Source organism: Stegodyphus dumicola, chromosome 1 (assembly GCF_044657685.1).
Source record: "Stegodyphus dumicola isolate Sdum_Otavi_A_Nest chromosome 1, ASM4465768v1".
Taxonomy (NCBI): domain Eukaryota; kingdom Metazoa; phylum Arthropoda; class Arachnida; order Araneae; family Eresidae; genus Stegodyphus; species Stegodyphus dumicola.
This window is the reverse complement of record NC_140768.1, coordinates 272,112,657-272,139,670: the sequence shown is the minus strand read 5'-3', so window position 1 is coordinate 272,139,670 and position 27,014 is coordinate 272,112,657. Positions and strand designations below refer to the sequence as shown.

At 32.2% G+C, this 27,014-nt stretch overlaps 1 protein-coding gene across 7 annotated transcripts in view; it reads right to left on the bottom strand.

Moving 5' to 3' along the window:
* Positions 1 to 631: 631 nt before the first annotated feature.
* Positions 632 to 27,014, bottom strand: part of LOC118180898 (FK506-binding protein 15-like) — a 138,686-nt gene continuing 112,303 nt past the window's right edge. For 2 of the 7 annotated variants that reach the window (XM_035349966.2, XM_035349965.2), the window contains exons 31-33: positions 20,333 to 20,398; positions 13,943 to 14,057; positions 632 to 829 (exon numbers count right to left, since the gene is read on the bottom strand). In XM_035349966.2, the coding sequence (XP_035205857.1) occupies positions 798 to 829; positions 13,943 to 14,057; positions 20,333 to 20,398 (213 nt within the window). In that variant the 3' untranslated portion in view covers positions 632 to 797. Of the gene's footprint in view, positions 830 to 13,942; positions 14,058 to 20,278; positions 20,399 to 27,014 lie in introns of those variants that run through there. The other 5 variants (XM_035349968.2, XM_035349967.2, XM_035349969.2 and 2 more) reach the window with 5 other exon arrangements.

Below are 27,014 nucleotides of genomic sequence, written 5' to 3'. Positions count from 1 at the left end.
ACTAGCATTGTAACCTTACTAGCCGTCCCTTCACTTCCTGTTTTAGCTGTCATGACTTCCCCCGTTTTGGTTTTAAGTTTGCAAAGCTTTCTCTTTAACTTTCGCCATTTAGCCTCTCAGCCCTTTTTTGTCGATAGGCTTTGCTTCATTTCGCCTGTTCCCTTTCTTTTTTAGCCATGAAGGCTCTCCCCTTCATGGACCAATTTTTAGCTTTTTGCTTCTTTCCATTTTAGCTGAAAGGCGCACCCTCCTCTTTTAGCCGTTTGGCTTTTCTTTGAAGCCCGTTTTCTCAGTTGGCGTGCTCTGCCTTATTTATTTCAGCCTACTGGCTTTTGCCCACTTTGGTAGTTAGCACCTGTCTCTTCCTGCGTAATACGAAGTGAGATAATTGGGTGTCTAGAAGCGTGGATTCAAACCCACTTACTTGCAGAAATCGTTACAAACCGCCGCAGTTGCTTTCAGTAGCAGGAGCGATTATAAGAGTTTGTTGTTTCCATCTCCTCTGGATGCCGGAAGTTACACTACGACGACGTTCCAGTATATCAGTACGACCATTATTTCTGATATTTTGTTCATTTTCCATACATTTAATGCATTATTCTTAAAATTGGGTCAAAATGAATCAAAAACGTAATTACAAAAGATTTAATACTTTTGTAGTAGTTTATAAATTACAAAAATGTTCAGAAAAATAGCTCAATCACATAATTAACTTGCAGATCACTTTTTCCCAATTACAAACACTACTTCACTTAAGCCAATCATCATCATCATCATCATCATCATCGTCGTCATCATCAAAGAGAGGGGGAGGTTGTGGTCGCCAAACCTATGGGGAAAAAAGGTTGTTAGTAATGATATGTGTAATATATAATATATGCAATATGCGTAATTACAAAACAATTCTTTTGAAAACGAAATTTAAACATGCCTAAGGGCCAGAATTTTTGGGTGAACTATTTTAATTAAAATACAGTGAAATGGTTCATCGATAATTCTGGATATAGAAAAACAAGGATTTTTATAGAAGAGAGATTTCAATGTTTACCCCCTGACGAAGTAGCATATAAGTTGATTGAATTCCTCTTCTGTTTTTGTTTATTTTTCTTTAAATTTCATTAATTTTTTTAAATAGGGTTTTGCTTGTTTGAAAAGTTTTGGTTTTAACTTTTTTAAATTCGTTGATGTATTTATAAGATTATTTGAAATTTATTAATTATGAATTTCAATTTTTGGTCTTTGTGAAAAATTCTAAATTTCTTACTTTATGTATTTCTTACTTATGTGTAATATATAATATATTACCATAAATATATATATGTAAGATATAATGAAATAAGATGGCTGCTTTACGAATAATTGGCGACCTCAAAATTAATTATTCAAGATTTAGTGCTCTCCTCCTAAATTAATCTGCTCTCTCAAATTCGAGATCTTTCCATACTACATGACAACCTTAAATTAAACAATCATAGCTTAGAATACTTTCTGTAATATACTTAGTATAAATACTCTTGGCACAACAACATCATTCCTTTCCCTAGCTTTCACCCCTACAAACAACTCTGCGCCGCTTCTGCTGTCCTGTCCAAAATGCTTACGTCGTGCTTTTAAAACCAATGTACACAGAAATCGTATTTCATTATGATTGGATAAATGTCTACTAAGATGGTTTTATATGCGCGAAAATGAAGACTGGAAATTCTTCAAGCTCAATATGTTTAACTGCATCAATATAGCTTTTACCTTCAGCCATTACTGTCTTCTCAGCCATGAATGAATAACGAAAGCTGTTAAAAGTTGCAGTGTTTTTTTCTACGCGTTAAATTACGACATCATATATATATATATTAATTTTTTTTTTTACATTTTTATTCAAGTCTTTTGTCGCACTTATGTGCTGATCAAAGTAAGGCATATTTTAAACATTAGAATTAAAGTCTTCTGTCGCACTTTAATTCTAATGTTTAAAATATGCCTTACTTTGATCAGCATATTGCTTACAATTAGTATTGAATTTTATTTGTAAATATTCAAGTGTTTATATTGTTTATTTAATCTTTTTTACATTTCTTTGCACTTTATTTTACTTATGTTAATATTTTCACGGAACCACAGTATTTAAGCAACTTTTTAGCGTACGAACTAGGAATTTTGTTTTAACTTTTTTCTAAATTTTGCAACTCAATGCGCAAAGTTTTTGACCACATAGGTCTTTTATAGTTTGTTCTCTTTTCTTTAATTACATATATATAGTAGCATACTTGCAGCACCTAATATACTCAGGAAATAATCTGGTTCTTCACGAACATGAATTTTTAGTATAAAAACAGTTTTAAGGAAGAAATGAGACTAAAATATAAAGAATAATGCGACTTGAAGAACAGAACATGAGCGAGAAATCGATTTAAATAGTACTAAATAAAAAAGATGGTTTATACATAACATTGGCATTATACAGTGACCTGAGGCATCCACATATTCTCTTGTCAGTGTTAAATTTTTGGATATGCTTTGAGAAAAACCAAGATGACTCCAGTTAAAATTTAACAAATAGCTCATATGTGGTTATATTATAACGTTTTAAGAAACCCATTTGAAATTTTTTGTATTAGTGCATGGATCGCAACATAAACTTAGTTCAAATAGATATTAAAAATGTTACTTATCCGCAAAAAGACTGGAAGTACAATGACTTAATACTTTTTCAGCTATCTCAATTCAATTTATAACAAGAAAAATGTAATAAATTATGCACATATATAATAATTTAAAAATCAATTTAATAAGAAAAAGAGGCAGAACTAAAAATGGACTGTTGATTTTATAAATAACTTCTGACTTTGACATACATATAAGATATTGGGGTTTTTGTCTCTAGAAAAGATATTGGGATATTTTGTCGTAAAAGATATTGGGGTTTTGTCCGTAGAAAAAGAGACAAAAACCCAATATCTTTTACGTTTAAATAAGCTCTGTTAAAACAGAGGAAATAACACTTTTGAATGGATTAAGCTATTTTTTGGTATTTTCCACCCAAAAAATAATTTTTGGCTTCATTTCTCCCTTTTTCAAGATCACAATTTCATTAAAATAATGCTCACATAAAACATATTCCTATGCTTAAATTATACGAAATCTTGCACCTTATTTATATCACGAGACAGAGATTAATAAGAAATTAAAATTTTACTCAATAGTATTTTATAGGGAAAATTCTTTTGTAATAAAATATGGCATTTCAGTGCTTTCCAAGAAAATATTCTGCATTTTAAAATGAAAGAAGTAAGTTCAAAGTAGATACAATCATCGACGTAAGTGTTCGTATTGGTATTCTTCTTATTAAATAAGTTCTGAAAGTAATGAATTCATATTTTAATTAAATATCTAAAAAATTATAAACATATGCTAATGGAGAATCTGAAATTTATTCAGCTATGGAAAATGGAACTCAAGAAAGTAGCTTAACAGAAATGATTTTTGTTAAAAGAAGGTAGAAAATTAGAAACAAGTTTATATATTAAATTGCTTAAGACTGGTTCATTCAAATACTTAATCATTAGTTTTATTCATAGACATTTATAGATTATTTTAAACTATACTCAGAAATTAATTATACTTAGAACAGAATATTTGAATTTATTCATAGATTACTTTAAATTATCGATTAATATAAAACAGAAGCATAGGAAAGGAAATACAAAATTCCATTTATTATGCACTAATTGCTGCTACAAATAATTGGATCAAGCAAACAAATTTGTATGAATTTTTAACTTTCATGGTTTTCAAGACTAAAAGGCAAAGGATAAAAGGAAAAGAACATTACATGGAAGATGCAGAATGAGTGGAAGAAACGGAGTAGTTAAGAAAAACTGCAACTCTTTGTCAGGAAACAAACTATAATTTTACATTAAATGACGCTTTTACAATAAATTAAGCTATGGGAAGAACTTAACAATATATAATCATATGACTTGAAAGTAGATATGCAGAGAAATTAAGTGAAATAGGAGAATACACATTACAGCAGAAATACACATAACGAGCAGACAGAATTACAAACAGTAATTAATAATTATTTGTATTTTGAATAAACATTCGTCTGTTACAGGTCAGAGGGTCATTGATATAGTAGTGACAGATTTTGATAAGATACCTATCAATTTTTTAATTTCATAAAAATGCACGACTTCAAAAAAATTATATCAAGAAAAGTTTTAGCTTCTTTTAAAAGTCAATAATTAGTTTTTAAAGTCAATAATAAATAGTTTTCATGTGACATTTTTTGATTATTGGTTGTAAAAAGTAAAAAATTTCTTTCAAAAATTAAAAAAAATTATGCAGAAATAAAAATTCAGAAAAATGGTAAATAAAGTTAAACTGTGATCTGTACTTTGATGAAGAGTTGCAATTTTTCATAAACAACTCGATTTCTTTCTTTTATTTGACTGAATCGAATCCCCCAACGTTATACATATATACACACATATATTATTCTTTACCTTCTAGGAGTGCCAACTAATAATGGTAAAAAAAAAAAAAAAATTCACAAATTTCCTTGCTTTATCAGATATTATATTTACAATACAATAATTACACTTCAAATTCATGTCCACTAGTTAAAAGATATGAATCTAAAAAAAAAGTTAATAGTTTTAAGTGCATAAAAAATTAAAAATATAGTAGAAGGAAGTTCTGGTTTGGATTTTTGTAACGGAAAAGAATGAAAAGGCTATCTGCCTAACGGGAGAGATGGTCTCTGTGGAAGTCTTTAATCACAAGGCTTATGGAGGTTCATATTCACGTTACACATAGGGAAGATTATAAATTATTATTAGTCTACGTCAGTTTATTATTAGTCTACGTCAAACTACCATTATTCAGATACTGCCTGGCCGTTGGTGGGCTGCAATGGAAGAGATTAGCAGAAAGAGCCTTTATTAAACAGTCTTAAAGTTAGTACAAAGCAAAAGCATTTTAAAGGAAATTTTTAAAAAATCATTTAAATTTAAAAGATTATCAAAGTATTCTGATTGTAGATAACAAAATTATAAAGGTACAGCTACTGAAGGTTCCAATTAGAAATCAAATAAACCAGAGGTTATTTAATTCCTAGATAACACTACTTGTTTAAAACACACAACCGATATTGGTCAACCATGGTTTAGGAATTATTTTCAAAATTAAAATAAAAATTATAAAATGATAGAGGTGAAATTATTATAATAAAATGGAAAATGTTTCAAATGGTGCCAAATTAGAAATATCGTTAAACAATCATGATACAATAAAAAAAACCGCCAAAAATATGATGCAAAATGAAACATTTTGTTTTAAACCTGAAGCATGCAATGCAAGCAGTGTGACAAAAGAAATTTAATAATTTAGACTGGGCCTTTTTAGATATGAAATTACTGACTTAACGATGACTCAGAAAATATTGCTATCTAGAAATGTCACACATCAATAACAATAATGAATAGAAATTTAACTCAAAAAACTGGCAGTCCAGAAACTAATAAAAACATACTTTTATATAATTTCATAACATATTTTAGCAAGAGAATTTTATAACTGATCAAGAAGGTGAAAATACGAAAAAACACTAAACAATGCTAAGCTCCAGATTGGGTGTAACAACAAAAAATTATACTGGAATTCTCCATATTAAGTCTATTTTAAAGTATATTAAAAACTTTCATGGAAAAGTTTTATATTTTCAATGCACACAAGAAGCATGAAAAATATTAAATTTACATAAATCAATATTTAAAATTTATTTATGTAAATTTAAATATTTACAAGTATATTTGTGGCAGTTTTACTGTAGTTTAACACTCATATTATAGTTTATCAAAAAGGCATATTTTAGCATTGCATTAATATAATATAACTTACAATAAAACTGATATTTTAAATAACAATTCAGATGTAATGAGATCATGCGAAATTCTAGGAAGGGGACAGCTTTTATAATTAAAATTACTCCACAAAAATCTAGTTAAACATTATTTTCCATGACTATAATAGGAATATTATTATGATTCAGGATGGTTATTTGGGTATGTAAGGCTATGAATAAATATTTACATATATACGTTAAATGCTTAAATTCTATACCTACAATAAATAACACATAACTCGAGTTTTTAAAATTAAACCGGAGCTTGGAATGCAAAGCTACTGGCCATTAAAAATGCAACACCAGGGAGGAATGATCTGACGAACGTCAAAATCACAAGGAAGGAAGAAGAGGTTGGATATGCAAATGATTAGTACTTCAGCGCATTTAGACGACGTAGGAGGGAGAAACGACAACTGAAGCACTGCATAGAAGAAAAGTTGTGTGTTCCGGATATTTCATTCGGAAAGTGCTTTGAAAGTTCGAAGTTTGCTCAGAACATTCTGTTAGATCTCGAATAAGAAGAAGACATCTAAACAGCAAGTGTCGGATTTCAATAGAGGCAGGAAGGATCTTTGCCTATCGAAAGTGTGGATGAACGTTCCATGATATCGCCCATCGCACTGGTCGACATACTGCTATACGAATATGGAATCAAGGGGTCGCTGAAGGTCATAATGAACGGTATGCAGAATCTCAACGCCCTGCCATGACTAACGCTCAAGAGGGCAGACATATTGTGAGGTCAGCCCTGCAAAACCGTACAACTACATCACGGGCCATTAGTCAGGAAATGGGCTTGTTTGCAGTCCACACAGTAACCGCTTGTACAGTGCGTCGGCGTTTGCAGCAAAGTGGACTATCAGCACAGCGACCATTACTTCAGCTTCTCTTGACAATGCAGTATAGAGCGAGACGGCGACTCTGGTGCGTCGAACGACAAAACTGGTCACAGGAGTGGCACAATGTCGTCTTTTCAGACGAATTCCAATTCTGTGTGCAGTATTCTGATGGCCGTATACTTGTCTGGAGGCTTCAAGGAGACCACACGTCGCCTGCTTGCATTCGATATCGGCATAGGAGCTCTGCACTTGGTGTGATGGTTTGGGCAGACATTGGGTACACGACACGCACATCTCTAGTTCGGATCGTCGGTAATTTGATCGCAGATCGATACATTTTTGACATCTTACGTCCAATGGTTGTGCCCTAGCTTAGAGGCCTACCAAACGCCATCTTCCAGCATGATAATGCAAGACCACACGTTGCATTTCGTGTTCTGACCTTCCTCAATACGCATGGCATTCAATTGCTGCCCTGGCCTCCACGGTCTCCCACTGAAAACATCTGGTCATAGGTTGCTGAGAGATTAGCCCACCACTCCTCTTCAACTAATACGGTTGATAAAGAGTGGCATAGACTTGAAGCAGTAGGGAATGAGTTGCCCGTTTCCGTCATCCAAGCCCAGGTCGACTCTATGCCTAATCGGGTAAGGGCCATTTTAGCTGCCAGGCGCGGCAGCTGTTTCTACTAATTTCGTACCCTTGTAAACCCCGAAACTGATTACAAGTTTAATCATTTTGTCTTCATGCCATACTGTGTAATAAATATCTTTTTTGTACACTCATTGCCATAAAAATTTGCGCACCAAGAGATAATTGTGGGATTGTAACGAAACTTGGCATGAAGGTACATGTCGGGTAGCTATGTAAATGATTAGAAATGCAGAGTGACTGGGCACTGCGTAATGCCAATAGAGGGCACTGAACTTCGTTTTTCTTGGAGTATAAATCAGGTAAGCAGAGCCTGTTTGAGTGTACCTAATCTTTTGCTAAGGAAACGTTGAGGTAGACATGCCGTTACGCCGCCATCGAAGCCAATATGAGCAGCTGTCAGAGTTCGCAAGGGGAAGAATCATCTGGATGATGGAAGCTGGGTGGTCAGCTCGGCGAGTAGCTCGTCAGTTAGGCCGTTTTGATTTGACTGTGAGGAGGTGTTGGAGTCAGTGGACAGAAGAGACGTCATTTACACGGCTACCAGGCTCAAGACGCCCTCGACAGACCAGTCGTCGAGAAGACTGCCACATCATACGACATGCACACATAGAGTCAACGGCCTCATTGGCCGCTATCCAGACACAGGCAGCAGCTTCATTACACGCCCCTGCGTTTTCCTGAACCATCGCAAGGCGCCTGGTTGAAGGACATCTGGTATCGTGGCACCCATTACGTGTGCTGCCAATGATATGCACCCACTGACGCGTCCTCCGTTTGGAATGGCGTCACGCATGACAGGATTGGACTTCAACGGAATGGAACCAGGTCGTCTTCAGCGACGAATCTAGATTCAATTTAACCAGTGATGACAATCGTGTTCGTGCGTGAATGCCTCGTGGTGAATGTCTCAATTCTGTCTTCGCTTTACAGTAGGGGTCTTCAACCTTTCATGCCCGAGAGCCACATCAATAAATTCACAAAGATCCGCGGGCCACATGTTTGTCAAAAAAATAGTGTAGTCAGAAAATTTATATAAAAAAGGGAGGTTTATTTTGGAAGACTACAGTTGATTCTAAGCGAAGAGATAGTGTTGCAGGTTTGTATACATTGGTGCAAAAAGTCAAATGAAAATCGAATTAAAATGTTTTGCAACTTTTTTTAACTATGGAGAAAAAAAGGATAAAGATGATTGTACAGAGCGATAGTACAAAATGTATTTACAACTAAAAAAAAAAAAAAAAAAAAAAAAAAAAACTTGCATTACTGGCGAGGGGTGGTATTTACTTTAGTTTTTAATGTGAAATTTGACATTGTTTTTGCTTGATTAAAGCTTCGATATCCGGTTTAATGTGTTGTTGCAATTCGTAAAGTTTCTTCCAAATGTCTCTCTCTCAGCCGTGTTTTTGATTTTAGGATTTTCATTTCACTAAAAAGCTGTTCACATATGTAGGTACTGCCAAAGATTAAAGATATGAAGAGCGCATATTTACGAATTCCTGGATACTTGTCTTCGGTCACGTACTTCGAATAAAAATCAATTAATGCAGGATTTTTAAGAAACTTGAATTTTACTGCACAGTCACACTGTAAATCTATAAATTCTAATTGAAGTTCAGGTGGAACACTTCCAACGTCTACTGAAAATGGCTAGGAGAGCATTCTGATAAAAATTTCATTTTCACGAAAATTGGAAAATCTGCAATTGAATTCCTCTTTCAAATTTGAAATGCATTGTACATAATTATTTGAATTCCGTGTTGTAGAGTTCTTCACACACTCCATCAATTTTTGAGAAGTAAGCAGAATTCTTATTTAGGAACTGACTTTCCCACAGGATTAATTTTGTCTCAAAAGCTTCCACAAAGTAATAAAGATCATGAACAAGTAGATCTTTTCCGAATAAGTGGTAGTTCGAATCATTGAGAAGAACTGTAATATCGACAAGAAATGCAAAGTTTCTCAACCATTTCTCATCACTGAATTCGTGAATAGATTTCCATTTAAATTCTATGAATTATTGAACTTCGCTCTTCAAAGAAAGCAGGCGCGGAAGCATCTTTCCCCGGCTCAACCAACGTACTTCCGCGTAATACAAAACATCACCGTATTCAGCTTCCAGATCACTCAAGAACTGTTGAAATTGCCTGTGATTAAGTCCTTTAAACCGAATGAAATTAACCACTTTTACAACATTCATCACATGTTCAAAGCTTGAGGACTTTTTGAACAAATTTTCTTTGTGGAAAGTTATCATAATATTATTTCCACTTCCCTTCACACCAGATCTGAATAATGTTGCTACTCCTATTTTCACTCCAGTCATAGATTTAGCACCATCCCTGGTGGTTATAGCACACATATTACTGAAGTCTAAATCACATTTATCCAAAGTTTGTATCAGACTCGAATACAAATCTGTTTGGCCAATTCCTCTACAATTGTGAAGTCTCTATGAAACCCACGAATCAAAATGGCTGTGCAGTATCTGTTGATTCATCCATCGCTACAGAGTAAAACTCATTTTTTTTTTTGCATTTGGATTTTAATTTAGTGAATATATCTGTTGCGAGATCCTTTATGCATCTCGCTGTCACACCAGACAAACTAATATTCGATATGACTTGAGCCTGTGATGGGCAAAGCACATCAACTGCACTCTGAAGACATTCTTTTACAAATTGTCCATCAGCAAAGGGTTATTCACGCTTAGCAATCATGTAACTAACACGAACACTATTTTGAGATTCTTTATTCGCTGTGGTGAAGAAAGCCTGCTGAAAATTTAGTTTTGATTTTAATTCACTCACCTTATCACTTCGAAAATGACCTTCCAATGCAGAACATTTCTCACTGTGCTTAGTCTCATAATGTTGTATTCCTTCATCACAACTACATTGTCAATGAAAATAAGCAAACTGCCTTACCCTTATGTACAACAACAACCAAAAAAAAAAAAGACCACCTTAAAAAAAAAAAAAAAAAAAATAAAAAAGTTTGCCATTATGTACTCATTCAATGACCATAAACGCTTTTGAATTATAGAATCTGAAATGAGCATGAGTAACCTAGCTTAAAATCAACTGTAGAAAATCTACTTATCACCAAATCAAACAGCATGTTTACGATCACCGTTCCCTTTGAAAACTGATCACAACATTAAGATAAAGAGAATTCCGTTAATTTATTTCCCCTCCCCTCTATAGTAGCAGCATGCACAACGTCATCTTTGGCGAAGTATTAACGAAAGATTGGCATCTGTTGCAAACGTGTTAGAGATAAGAATCTACTCTTTTTATGGAAGTGAGATTTTATGCGTAGTCAAATTTTTTATTTTTAAAATTACATAAGATAAAGTGAAATTTTTGAAAATTTTCTCATTTTCGGAAAATTTTATCTCAAATAATATTAAGAATAAGAGTAAAAAATACGACCAAAAGCTCAGAAGGCAATTTTTCTTGAAATCAAAATTTATTAAAATTCTTCAATTATTCTTCAGATTCAAATGTGGGGCCACTAAAATGACTTCAGCGGGGCACGGGTTGCAGACACATACCATTAGTTAGTGGTACAGCGACACATCGTCCCACAGTTGATGTGATGGTATGGGGTGTCATTGCTTACGATACACGGTCATCCCTAATTTTGATCCATGGCACAATGACTGGACAGCTGTACGTCCATGACATCCTTCAGCCACACCTGTTGCCACTCATGGCAGGGCTCCCAGGAACCTGTTTTCAATAAGACATTGCTCGGCCACGCGCAGCACAAATCACAAGATTGCCTCCGCCACATTAATACCCTTTTCCGGCCTGCTCGATCCCCAGATTTGTCACCAATCGAGCATAGCTGAGATCATTTGGAACGGCAAGTTCGACAGCCTACGAGATTGGCCGAACTAGAGGCGCGTTTACAGCAACTGTGGTACGAGATGTCTCAGGACGCCATACGGAACTAGTATGCCTCAATGCTCGCTTGTATCGCATCGTGCATTCGCGCTAGAGGTGGTCCAACAAAGTACTAAAACTTCCGTTCATGTGTACTTTTTTCTGCAATAAATTATCCTTTTTTTTCTTTGATTTTCTAATGACTTACTTATATCAAAGTAGTACTTTAATACATAAAATACATAAAATTTCGTTTCATTATGACAACTCTTTCTTGGTGCGCAAATTTTTATGGCAATGAGTGTATTTGCGTTCTTTCATGGTGTTGTAATTTTAATGGCCAGCAGTGTAGTTTAGACATGGAGATTCAGGATTCGGAAATAATGGATATTAATCACAGAGAATTCTCATATTCCTTCATTTCTAGATTAAAAACTAAGTTGTATTATTAATACAATAAAAAGCAACAAGTGCATTATGCTTCAACAATAAAAAGCATAATGCACTTGTTTTCAATTTTGTGAACTAGAATAATAAATATTACATTGTATATTAGGGAGATAAGGCAGTAGTTATTTAGAGGTTAGAATAGTTATTTAGATAAAAATGTAGAAAGTTATTTTGATGGCATAGCAGAAAATTTTAAATGAGGGGGGACTCAAATAGTCAAAGAAAACAACAGAATTTTTAAACCTATTCCTACTGACTGCAATCAGCTCACAATTAATGTTCTGTATGTTATCTAATCAGGCATGACTGAAAAAGCCTTACGTATAATTACAAATTCAAAAAATGTTTCACATGTGGCTGGATTGATCTATCACTAGAAAAGAAATAAACATAAAAAAATGTGTGAATACATAGTAGTAATCAGCTCCATACGCTTTTTATGTCATGATGACTTTTCCAATTAAGCTTTATTTAAAAAGACAATAGCAAAATCTTTTTCTATATATAAAATTAGATCATTGCATCTTTAGTTGTGTGGGATATAATGCAAGTAGCAATCTTACATACATTTTTAGCATTAATCTTACAAAAGCAAGACACACTAATCAACTGAAACATAGACCACTGTGTGAATGTAGCTACAGTGCTTAAATTGCACCAGATCCAGGCTCCGATATTTCTTAGTTTTTTAGATAAATTATAATGCTAGCCAAAGTGATGCACTGTAGTCCTAAATAAAATTAGCTCCTGCATTTCTTTCTTTATGAAACTCAATCACAATTTCAGGAGATCATATTTTTGATCTCATAATTTTTTTTATTTCAGCAATAAATAAGACTTTGATATTGATACCAACTTTTGAATGCAAATCTCCCTTCAAAAACAAACCCACAGATCGAAGCTGGGATGCTTAAAGAAGAAAAACCTTAAGCTCCAGGAAGTATAATAAATTTAATACAGCTTGTTTGGGAATGGGAAATTCCTTATGGCCAGTTTGGCTGTACTGTCATATCTGCTGATAAGATATTGGCAGAGCCAGTTATTTACATTTACAGCATGATAGGGAATGGGAACCATATTTTATATTCCTAAATGCGTGCCAAGTGACAATGAACCCAACATAGTGAAGTACCATGATAAAGTTTTAAAGCACATCTAATACTATCATCCCCCTCCACGGAAGAGGGGAAAGCACTTACGTCACTTTTAGCAGGTGTAACCAAATATGGTACGTGAAAATGGTTAACTTTAACTTATCGACCTCGGATGGATGGTCATTTTCTCCCCTCTTAATCATTCCGCTTGAGAACGATAATTTTAGTGGCAGGGAATAGTCTTTTTGAGCCTCTGTTTTCGTACCACAGTTTCTCCATTTAAATTTTCTCCAATACTGTTTCTTTCCACTCTCTTACACAACACTTGAACCATTTTATTTAGTTTCATTCACGTGATGTAAAATAATTTGTGTTACATCATTTTTTTAAATAGTACATTAAACTTTACATTTAGGCTTAAATTCATCAGAGCCCGGATACAGCCCTTTTTAAGTTGTTCAGTAAAACTTTAATTCTAACAGCTTTTTAAGCTGTTGAGTAAAACTTTAATTCTAACAGAGGCCCTAAATAAGATAGAATTCAGTATTTTATTTCATCATTTAACTTACAGATGCCCTTCCATCTATCGGATTTTCACAAACTTACGATTTTTCGAGGCTATGAATTTCAAGTGATATATGGGAGTAAAGGTCTTCGGACTGAACACTTGGCTACACAAGTGTCGATCTACCGATCATTTTATGCTACTACTTCATAATTGACAGAACCTTCCTATTTTACAATACCAGAGAAGAATTTGTTAAATCATAAGTTACAACCTAAACTACATTTCAATACATAGAAATGAGATTCATTGCATATGAGTTTCTTCCAAAAAGCCAAAAGATCCCCCATCTACTCGTGCACCAATTCAGAATTTTTCTACAGGATAGTGCACAAATAATCAGAAGTTTATTGTATTGTTTATTGAAAAGAACTTTGATTTCTGATCAAGATCAGAGTATTCTTAAAGTCATATCAGAGTATTCTTAAAAGTAAAGCAAAAATTTAAATATCAAATGTATTTATTTTACTAAGGGAAATATATCAGTCAGTTCATATATTAGTTCTCAATTTCATAAAATGTTAAAGAACAGCACATGCACTAACCATGTACCCAAGCACCAATCCAAAACACCACATAACCAAGCAAAATAGCATAAAAGGAATTCCAGAAAAGGCTTCTGTAGATATCAAACGGAGCACAAATCTCTGCCATTGTCTGCTACATGTAGAAAATACACAAGAAAATATCAGGAATTAAGTCAAAAACTGTGTGGCTGTTTAAAAAATAAAGAAACTGTTAGGTGTAAAATATAACCTTAATTTATTTTTCAAAAACTACGGTCCCCCCCTGCAGTATGTAGTAAAATTAACAATAACTGAAAAGCAGTATGCAGCACTCACTTCAACTTTTTGCTATTTAATTAAATTATTTGGATTAAAATACATTAACAATAATAATTAAAAATTATTAATTTATTTACACATTTTCAAATCCTTAGTTAGACTATAGAGAAAAATTATATGATAGGATTCACTGAATACTTTATTCATAAATAAATTATAAGATAGTTTTCGTAAATGCTAATTTCAGCATGTGCCTTGATTCTCTTTCAGAGTAAAAACAATTTCTATAATTTTTTTAAAGATTTTTAATAAAAACATTCTGCATGATTGTTCACATTTTATGAATATAAGTGCTCCTCTCAGAAAAGAGAGGATAGATTTGTATTGAAACCTTCATTATCTTTTTAAATTCCGTCAAAAACCTAAAAATATTATTTTAAAACATATGAGTAACTACTAAACATTTTAAGATTTAGTTAATAAGCCAATTTTTCCTAGCAAGATCATTTGAGAAACAAATTACAAGTTTTTCTCGCTTTACAAAATAAGCAGCATTTTTGTGCAGAAGCACAATCTCATTTATATAGCACACATTAAGTTTACAGGCATTGTACTAACTGCATTAGTGATGATGTCCTAAACTGAATCATTTGCAGTTTTGGTAGTAAGAGAGACAGGAGAGTAAGTTGCATCAGTATGAAAAGAAGAAAATTATCTATTACCATTCTCATTATAATTATTTCCATCAGATCACAATTTCTGCAATTTCTATGTTTGCCTGACTTAATGTTGGAAGTCAAGGTTTAATATTTTGCTCTGGCTGACGAATATGCTTGAAATACACTAGTGTACTTGAGTGCAAAGATTAAAATATTTTCAATTGTGCAGCTTTTCATATGCAATACAAATATTCGACACAACTGCTTTAAATCAATATGCTCTATAACAAGTAATGTCACACATTTCTGTAATAGTGCATAAAAAAATATTGAATGCTGCTTTAATTTTTTTTTCTTTCATAAAAGCAAAAGTCGATTTCTTTGATAGGTAAAAACAAATACAAATAAAACTTTCGAAAAAAAGTGCCATAAAGCAAACTTTTACAAAGAGGCAAATACCAGTATTAATGAAAATATGTAAAAATTACACATTTATTTGGTTTTATCAAACCTAGAGACATTCCATATATGATGAATAAGAATGATGATGAGAAATGATGAATAAGAATTCACGTATGATGGATAAGGACAGATAACATAATACAACAGTGAACATGAATGTTTTTAAAATATTGTGTATTATTTAAAAAAATGTAAATGATACAAAGGAAATGATGCCAGCAATGAGTCACAGATGGATACAGGGTGCTAATGAAAATTATTAACAAGTAAGAACTATAAGATTAATGTCACACATTTCAAAACAGTCCTTAAATGATCATAGGTGCAATGTGCCCTTGAATACTGAATTATTCTTGAGAGACAAGTGCAGAAAGTTTAAATAGATATTAAAATTAAATTGGCGCACAATGCTGGATTTCAGGCACATTTATTATTGGTAATCTACTGAGGATCACTTTTAGTCAATTCATAAGTCATCATAAAAGGGAAAAGCAACCCGAGACAGTGGCGTAACACCAAGGTACCTAGGTCAGAGACTTTACCCTCAATTGAAAAATTGTACAATTGCGAATATATACAGGGAAATGATAATAATATATATAAGTGATGGGTATATACAATAATGTATTTTTAGGTAGTACATAATATGAAGTGTTGATTTAAATATGGCATGATAATTTAAATTTTTAGAGTTTTTAAAATTTCTTTATTATAAATAAATAGCAATGATGAAGGGTTGCAAATCGAGGTGAAGATTAAGGAAAATGCCAGGCATCTGGATGAGCTGGTGACATGCTGAAAACACAGTAATATTACAGAGCAAGACATGAAAAGTAAGAGAGGTGAGTACGAATCATTGATGCATTTTTAGTATTTTACACTTTGACATGTTAGTTCAATATTTATACATAAATATAGTTATTAATGCAATAAAGTAGTACTAGTGAGACAAAAACATAAATATGTAATACAAGTCTAATCATTTTGTACATTCAGAATAGCAATAGGGCACTGGCTGTTAGAGGGATCATTGTAGTCATAATCACAAATGGTAATTGCAGGATTGTTAATTAACTTCTCATTATCATAAAATTTATGAGCCACACGGCAATAGTAAGTTCTGAGTTGTTCAACATTCAACTCCTCATGAATTCTGTTGTTTCTGATATACCAAAGTGCATTGGTGATCTGTCTAAGAACGCTGCTTTGTGCAGCTTGTAGTTTTTTGCGATATGACATTCACATAGGTGAATAAGCCCAGATTGGGCAGGCATAATATAACAAGGGACACAAAATGGATTTGTAAATGAGTAACTTGTTATCTATAGATAGAACACTATTTCGAGCAATTAAGGGGAAGAGTCCAGCTTTATGTGCTCAAAATTTCGAGAGAATATATGTAATGTGTGGGTTCATTGATAATGTTCTACTGAGGATCACCCCAAGATAAGGAACCTGACTGGCCCAGGGAATTGATTCTCCATAGAACTGAAGGTTTTTCTTGATTTTCTTTCTTCTCATGAATAAGATAGCATGAGTTTTGTTAACATTCACCAGGATTTTCCATTTGCATAGCCAAGTCTCTGGTATGCGGATGTATTCTTGTAACCATTGAATAGCTGGACTAATAAATAAATGCACTTCGTGTGAGGATGGATCGCAGTGTCATCAGCATACATTGTGAGTGTAATGTTATTCACATATAAATTTTAAAATGTAATAAAAGGGAAAGCATAGTAGCGTAGGTATTTAAATTAAACCCAAACCCACTGCTACCCATAAAGGTTGTCAAGGTCATCAACAACTTACAATTCAAGATTCAGTGGTAATTAATCAATAGGTCAGCAATGCAGGAAAATTCAAGAAATTTACAGAGATCTTTAATTAAACTGAAGCACAATGACCAAGGTCACTAATTACATACATTCTGATGATCCTTTTGAGTCGATCAATTTAGCTAAAATTAAATTAGAGCATATTGTTGCCTTTCAAAGCATTATGTCACCTGAGACCTAAAATTTAAGGGTTACTGGTGTCATTCCGCAATTAACTATTCCTAGATATACTTCTGCAATTATATCTGCGACTGGCTTAAAATACGGCCACGTTCCAGCCATTCAATCATAAAAGCAGAAACTACAGCAGTAATCCTTTTAGGGTCAGAAGTTTGTTTGTAGCAACGTATCAGTCTTGATCTAGAACTGATATGAGAGTTTTCATTTTGTGGACTATTGTCCTGAACATTAAATTAAAGCACATTAATGCCTGTTTAGGTTGTTTCTCATTAGTGCCCATTAAAATTACTAACAACCAAAAAGTTGATGGTTACTGCCCCTTACCACTAACTAATGGATTAAATGCATGGTGTGATGCAGTAATTTAGATAAATTGTTAGAATTGAACAAAACCAATGGACTATTGGCCATAATCAAAGAATAGTGATGACTATCAAAGCCACTGGTCACTTATGATCCATTAGGTTTCAGATGACATTATGGTATACAGCAATGTTGTTGCAGTGGTGATACTTGCAAGATGAATGATACATTACAGCTTATTTAAAAATGTAATACACCATTAAATAAAAAATAAAAGAAGCTTCATGTATATTTAAAACCCAATCCTATTTACATGTCAATTTCAACCGAACTGTCCATAGCATACTGAACTGAAACTGCAAGCCAGTACTTAAAAATAGGTCCAGTATATATATATATATATATATAAAGAGTAATGCTAATGCAATTAAAAATATTTACATAAATCTTATTTTAATACCACAGCAATTCCAGTTTATATATTCTAAAAGATTATTTATTCTTTGTAAAATAATAAATAAAATAAAAGAGAAGTATGACTTTGTAAAATAATAAATAAAATAAAAGAGAAGCATTGAATAAAAGAGAAATATGACTGAACAGATCCCAAATTTTAGATTTTTTTTTTTTTTTTAAGATTATCAATTACTTTGTATCAAAGCACTATGCAAATGTAATCTGACTTAATAATTGATATGCTCGAAAAATTTACACCTACATCCTGAAAATAAAACATTAGTGCCTATTAAAATTCCACTGAAATTCTGCTTAACATGGACAGGATAGCATATACGAAATTCTTTCTTCTTTGTTTAAATCAGGACTTCTTGTCATTACTCTGCATCATCTCACAATGCAACAAATTCATGCAACTTACCTAATGCTGCAATATTTATAAGACAGAGATGAGTTTCTATGAAATTATACCATTCTTATATCAAAAGGAACTTACTATCATAGTAATAGTTAAAATACCCACATTTTTTCATAGGAAGAATAAAAGCCAGAAAGTAATTTTAAATTGATATTTTATGCTATTAAGTTATATTTCAGGCTATTGCTAGATTTTTACGAATATATTATCAGTGAAATATGAAATAGCATGCCCATTAGCTCTACATCAGCTGTCCAATGCAAGTGAGGCAGACATTTACACACATTTCTATAACATGTAACATAATCAAAACAAGGGGCAACTAAAAAGCATTATACAATTTAGCCTTAAGATGCAGCTAAAATAAAGGTTAAAGAATGTGCTTATATATGCAGCTTCATGATTTGAACACTTTTGTACTATTCTTAGATGTAAAGATGATGCTCCATTTTTTTTGGTGGGGGGAGAGAATGCTCTGTTCATTATGAATACTTTTTTCACCTGTAACACCTATTATCCGCCAAAGAAGCATTTCGACAGATATCGTTATGAAAAACCAGACAAATATCTTAAATGGAGAGAAGACTTTTACTGCTTACATAAAAATACTGATATGTATAAATGTTTCTACAGAAATTTTTAAAATGCTAGAAAATTCTTAAATGTTATTTACTTTTACAGGGTTTGGCAGGTACAGGCAGAAGTGGGCAGGATACCAGAATTTCACCACTGTTACAGATATAGTCCCGTCGCACTAACTGCACAGTTCTGCCCCAACTTTGAGGCAGAACATCCTGGCAGGGTTCATCAGAAAAATCTTCCCAATTTAAAACAGAAACAAAAAGGAAAAACAGATAGTATTTCAAGTTTAATTTTACCATCACACAGAATAATGGCTGTTATTTTGTCACCATTTTGCTTTACAGATAATACCAACTAAGTGCTAGCTCTTGTAAATTATACACAACTGAAGCCTTACCCAGGAATTCTGTAGTGTGCACATAGTCACTGCTTTCACTACTACTGCAATCTGAGAATAAATAGAATATTTCAGTTCTCTAATTATCTGCAGCTTATGTTTCAAGGCTTTAACTTTTAGATACTTGTAAAATATAGGACGTTTTGTGAGGAATATATCAAATTTATCTCATTTTGCAAAGCGGCAATATTGCACGGCTTTCCTGTTCACAAGCACTGTACCTTCATGATAATTTTCTTTGGGGATACAAAAAATTGATATTTTCAAACAGGGAGATTGTAGTAACATCAGAGGCAATGACCAGATGAATACTGCAGAATTTGGAGGTGGGCTTCAAGAGTGCTCTCGAGAGCAAGCATTTCAAAAACATTATTTCATAAATTATATCGTCAAGTGACAACACCGTTTTGTATTGTTGTAAAATGAAATTTGGAATAGAATCTTAGTTGCCTTTTTAATTCCATTTTAAATCAAGGAGATCCTTCATTCAAGCCTGATAACTTTTATGCCATTTTAGAAACAGAAATCTTATAAATGCTTTAAAAGTAAATTTAATTTTGTAAACTTTGTAAAAAAGTAAACTTAACAAAATTTGAAAATTAAAACAGAAGAAATCTGAGAAATTTTTTTGGTAAAATAGAAAGAAAAAATACATAAAAAGACAGCCATTATATGAGAAAGCAAAAAATTAACATAAGCATACCTAGCAATAGAATGCAGCACATTAAAATCACATGCAAAAAAATTAATACTGTAGTATTAGTAGAATATAAAGACATACAAATAGCATTGCTCTAAGAATACCTCATGCAACCCCATGCAATTATTAAGCAATCAGTTCGAAAGGCGTGGTACTACCTTGGTCCTCTCATTTTCAGAAAGCGATTCAGAAAACATGTTGCCTGAGGAAAGCTGTACAGTGCTCTAGATGTAATTGAAGCTAAGTGTTAGTTGCGATTACAGTTCAAAAGCACAGGGAGAAAAAATATCTAAGCTCCAGTATACACAAAATTATTATTCAACAAATAAAAACTGACCATAGATATTGGTAAAAATGCAAAGATTAGTACGATTAAAAAAGCAAACAATATTTTAAAAGCCAACACAAATATTAGCAAACACAATATTTTAAATGTACAGAACAGTGTAAATTATATATGCCTACTAACTTCAAATTTTCATACAAAATTCTTTTTTATGCAATACAAAAATATTAAATACAGTGCTAAATAAACAGAAATTAAGCACATGTATTAAATATTAGTTAATATTAAAATACATGTGCTTAATTTCTATATCTTACGTATAATACCTTCACACAACTCCTTTATTGTTACATTTTGAAACAGTTCTGAAACTGCTTTCTTGCCTTAACTACAGAGTAAATGCAATTAATAGTCTTCAAAATGCATCTGGCTGTTTTCACATCATTATTTGAACCTTTTTTTTGATTGTAGCACGAGACTGGCGATGAAAATGAGTGAGTGAGTGAGTGAGTGAGAGTTTATTGGCGCAAAACCAAAGATGATTAAAATGCGCCAAACACAGGATGGGATGATTACAAATGATGAAATTAAAATACAATAAATGGTGATGAAAGAGAAAATGTTCTGTTAAATTTTGCCTTGCTTCTATCGTCCACCGACACAATTAAACCTGAATTGTATTAATTTAGTTATTAATTATACATACGTCTAATTCTTGCACATGCTTAAGGCTTATCTGAGTTCTGAATAAATAAATTACCACATATACTTAAGATTACTGAGAGCCAGAGCTAAATATTTTGCCGCCTGCTCTGCACCTGATGCAGTCTCTGCGGGTCTTAAATTCTGCTACCAAGTGTCTCCCTAAGTTCTAAATTTTTGCCGCCTCTTAATTTTGGGTCCCAGTGCTTTCCTTAAATTCTACAAATTTTATCATTCCTTAATTTTGTTACTCGGTGCTTTTCTAAATTCCAAAATTTTGTCTTCTCTAAATTCTGCTGCCTAGTGCGGCCATACGAGCTCTGGCAGCAGATCTGAGATTATGTAAATAAAAAATCAGTTATTCTTAATTCAAATAGCACTAAACATAATCTTTTGTCCTATAAGTATTATGAACAAAATCTATTTTTAGCATATGAAAGAAAATTTTTGTTAAATTTTTTCTCGTCAACATTTAGCGCATTTAATTCTGTAATCATCATCAAGCATAATGTCAACATAAAAGGTTTCCATATTCTTTGTTACTCAAATACCAATATAAAAAAATTGTTTAGGCATCACTGCATGAGTCATTACTCAAGTTGTAATGTGTTAATAAACATATGATGATGAAAGTGAAATATAATAGGTTGGCCTCAGGGATATAAAATATTAGTAGCTGTGAAATCAACTATCTTTCTATGTAGAATGTTTCGGTTTGAGATGTATGCCAAGTACACAAATTTATGCTAAATTGATTGTTTCTTCAAATTTGAGGTATTTTATTTAGTGCCAAAGTGAAATTAAGAATCGGAATTCTCTACATGGTTTCATATGGGGTAAAAATCAATTGCACATGCGGAAAGCATAAAAGAATTTCTTGGTGGTGGCTTTAAGGTCCAGATTTTAGATCATTCCGGATCTCGAAGTTTGTACTGCATATATATATAACTAGAATGAGAGCTATCATTCCGGATCTCGAAGTTTGTACTGCATATATATATAACTAGAATGAGAGCTAAATTAAAATAATTTACTTCGATTTCAATATTTTACTTGCAAAATATATAAAAGAAACTAATGTATAGAAAATGTTTTAATGCTGAAACTGTTAATGAAAGCACTAAAATAAATAGTTTAAGCAACAATATTTTAATTCAGAATATAATCAGTTTAAAAAACATCTGAAAATATACAAAATATTTCTAAAAATATTATTTTTTTGTAGATAATTATGCATTAATTAATTTCTGTATGCAATTCAAAGAATTCATAGCCATCAAAGAAAACTAAGTTAGTTGTGACACAAAATTTCATACAGTTTAATTTCCCATAGGAGCACTCATTTCTACTAGACAACTGCTGAATCCGTGGAACTTTGAAGTAAAATGTTAATGTATTTGAATCTCAGATAGTGGATACTTCTAATAATGAATATACAAAAGTGCTAATAGGTAAATTTTACTTAGAGGTTTGCCATTTTCAGACAGATGAATAGATTGAATAAATTAGAGAAGCATCTCCTTCAGTAACACATTTGTTGCAAAATACGTGAAATTCATTGTGCTGTAATGCACACACTATACGGTATAGACCCAACGCTTCTGAAGGTTCAGCGGGAATTCTCAAATATGGGATCTTCGTGTTTTCACTGTTCTCTTGCTTCAACTTATTCTACTTAAAACACTATCAGACTTAAGTTAATCACTTAAAAACAATACTTAGATGGTGAATAAAAAAATAGTTAAAGGTTGTGATGTGAATGAAGTTTACAACAAAATAAGTGTATTCTGCTAAAATAAGATTTATGTATATAGAAAGAGAGATGAAGCTTGAAAAGAATTCTGCATATTATTACTATTACCAAGCAAGAAAAAAAAAAAAATATTGCCATGAAGTATAGTATTCTTGTACTTATTTTCTTCATGACTGTACCAGCAATACTACTGTTGTATTTTTGGAGTGTGTATTATTTACTTTCGATTATGTTGTTTTCTTTCCATTTACAATTAAAAAATTAAATCATCTATATTTATGTTAAAAAGGATACAATTAATATGTAAAAAAAGTATATGTGTTTTTGTAGTTATATGAGTTGGAATATTATTAAGAATCATTAAAACAAGCCATTCAGTGGATCCCTTAACCAGCTTAGCACAAAGGCAAGAATTCTAGGAAATTTCAAGCATTTGGGTTTGCAAAATGAAGGTGGATGAAAGGATTAATACCAAAACTAGAAACTTGTTCTTTGAAAAATGATAAGAGAAGCAGCTCATACTGTAAGATATCTCTCTTCTTCCACGACAATTTATTATTTAGGAAGTTGTACTGTGACAGTTCGTTCTTAGAACAAATAAAACATGAATGAACATAGAAATGTGTTCCTTTTCACTGAATTAATTTATGCTAACATAAATAATCATGTACATAAGTAATTTGATTCATAGTTTGGTTAATTGTTTACCTCAGCATCTAAATATAACAGGTTAATGCTAAAAGGGGGAAAGTAATGGATACTTTGACAAAGGCACAGCTAGTTGCAAAAATATTCAAAATACTTTTTAGAACCAGACTGCAGAATATCTAAAAAACAAAGAAGTGTAGGGTTTCATTCATTTTTACTCAAGAGTTATTTTAATTTGTTAGCTTTTTCTCTTTTTTCTTATTCCTCTTGCATTTTCTCACCAGGTTGTAAATGAGTAAAGATGAACGAGAGTATTTAAACTGTTGCAGTGAAAAGTTTAACAGAGTGTGATTTCGTTACTGTGAGCACATACTACTGATTCTTCCAGCAGTTAATCTTATATATTGGCTACACATTCTTGCCGCTGAATTACTATACTGCCGGTGTAGGTTTTGAGTCAACCTGTTAGTTTTAAACTGAATTGCATAATCTTGTACTACTTCTACCTTTAATTTAGTACTATGTATATTTTCACCGCTCACTGTTTGTAAGCATGTAAGTCTGTGCCATGTGTAAATTATATTGTGCTCAATAAAAGGGTCTTTTATGTCCTTTCCCTAGTTGAGTTCATCTTCAAACCTGTGAGAGTATTCAAAAGGATTAACACTTAGATCTAGTTATATTTCGTTATAGCTAAAAAGACTATATCCTACAGAAGGAGAGCAAATTTTCTGATTAACTACAATAATAAAAATACAAAGAAATGAAATTGTAGAAGATGAAGTTACTGATTCAGTCGTCTGACTGATATTGTCCAGCATGTAGAAACAATATTGCCACAAGGAGAGCTTCGTTAAAACAAGAAGCTACAGGTAATCTCCCTATCACTGGAAAAGATCTAAGTTTTTCAAAAAAAATCTGGGCTAGGAAGAGAGTACGGAGGAAAAAAAAAAAAGACAGGAAGCTGTCTATGATATGTTTATTCTAAATGGGCACTAGGCTTAGTTGCATAAGACTAGTTCCTAAGAATTTTAATGTTTCTTAATTGTTATTTTATTGATTAACTGCTCTTTTTGTTTTATTTTACATGTTATTTTGTTACTTTAAAGTTGAATGTTTAAGGGAAATTTGGAGAAAAATAAAATAAAATTAATAGAATAATGAAATTAATTATTTACTTCTTAACATTATTCCTGAATACAATGTGGAGTAGTTGAAAATTTATGCAAAATTGATCGATGATATGAAAAGTAACACACATAATTCAATAATTTCAACACTGACATTTCTTCAAAAATTACAAAAAAGTACAATCTATATATGAATGACCTAAAGTATTTGGATAATTGGTTGGTACCAAGTTAAGATTAAAGTACTGTTTTATAAAACCAAACACTTTCTCATTTCCTTTTATACCGATATTAAAATCTTCCATAATAATCAATGGTATATTCTTGTTAATATGAAACTCTTCATAAATTAACAGACTATGAGTGCATTAAAAAGGAACTTTTTTAAACCTGATGTATTTACTTCAGAATGAATGTTGACACACGACAATATACATCGCGATTCACCATTAATTGCAATATTGACCACACAAATATCCCCTGTACCAATGTCTTATAATCTAAGCCTATTATGTACTGAAATATACATTTATGTAAATCTGCAACATTGTTTAAATGTCTATAAATTGCTGCATCACTAACTTTTCGTTTTTACTCTTAAATGTCTTATTCATGAATGCCTTTAACTCAAATCCCTCTACATGAATGTATTCGTCTTCAAACATCCCAGTTTTCAGATACAGCAATAAAATATATACTTGCACTTGTGACATTAATAAAATATTGTGTACTTCTGCCTAACTTTGAGACTCTACTGTGGCTCAACCACAATTCTAATTAAAAAAAAAGTCTTTTGTATTGGTCTTTTAACTAACAAATAAGCTACAAACACAAACTATAGCTTTTGGAGTTTAAGATACGTTTTGCATCATTAAACTTTTTTTGTCCCTGAGAGAGTCCTGAATCTCTATCATTCAGAAATTTAGTCTTATGTTAAAAAGAGGGGGAGGGGGAAATGTTTTATCCATCAAAAACTAATGACTTTCAAAAATCAGAGAATGGGGCTTTTCAAAAGAGAATATATACAGGTTATCAAGCTTTGGAACTTAATGATTTATGTAACACTGATATATGGAAATTTGCATTGATGATTTTAGATAAAAAACATAGACATTACAGCAGCACATAGAATAGCTTACCTTTCAGATACATGAAATACTGAATTACCTATTATTAAGTCTGCTCCAGAGGTCTCCAACATTATACAGTAGAATTCTGATAATCTGCAAATGCTTAATCCATAATCTGCACATAATTTTGGATGCAAACAAAAAACTTCCAAGTCTCAAATTCAATATGGTGACAAATTTATGAACAATTTGGGTTATTTGTATATGCTTTCTTAACAAAAACACACTCTATTAGAAACATAATTTGGTTGAAAAAGTTAATTTTATTAATTAGGTTATTTAGCTTTTTCTGTTGTCAGGATTTTCCTGCCATGCAAAATAAACAGCAAAGAAAAGGATGCTAAAGGACACAGAAATTCTTTTAAAAATATAAAACTTCATTTCTTGAATTTTCTGTAACTGCTGATAGCATGCACGTATGGAATGTAATGCCTAGGGATTAAGGGAAACCTTCCAGATGGGATATTTGAAAACAGTGTAGTTATTTATTTATATTTTAATTTTAGAGTACAAAAAATATTTTTGAAAGCAATTTTAGTGGTAGATATGGAGTTTTGTTTATGCCATATATCTTGTGTTATTAAAGAACACTTTCATTCCTCAAAAAATTTCTCTATCATTTATTCTTTTCTCTTTACTATGTTTTTTTTACCTTGCACCACTTTCATTTTGGGTTTGAATTGTATCATCATAACACTGTACACTAGCAAGTGAATATGTGCTTTTTTTTTTTTTTTTTTAATTGCTGAATGTTCTGCGTTTACGGACAACCTTTACAAAAGTAACTACGGTGATCATGGTTTTAAATTATATACAAAAGCCAAAGCAGCCAAAATTGCTTTGTTTGCCAAAAAATGAAGTTTCAGATTTGCGTATACTTTTAAAATGAAAATATTTTAAATTAGATTATTTTCAAAAAATGAGGCCCATATTAGAATATAAAAATTTTATTAACCTTTTGAAGACGGGATGGCCATTATAGTGGCCATAAAGTCCTCTCTTTGAAAAGATGGGGTTGTCTACTTTAGTGGCCATGTCTTCCCCCCCCCCCATTTTCCAGGCTGAAAAGTGGGGTGAAATGTCAAATTTGTTGTCCCTGTAGTTTTAACCACTTATCTCTTTCAAAAGTCTTCCTTTTGCGACATAGATGCACCCCTCTAAGAATCCATTAAACTACACACAAAAATCTTT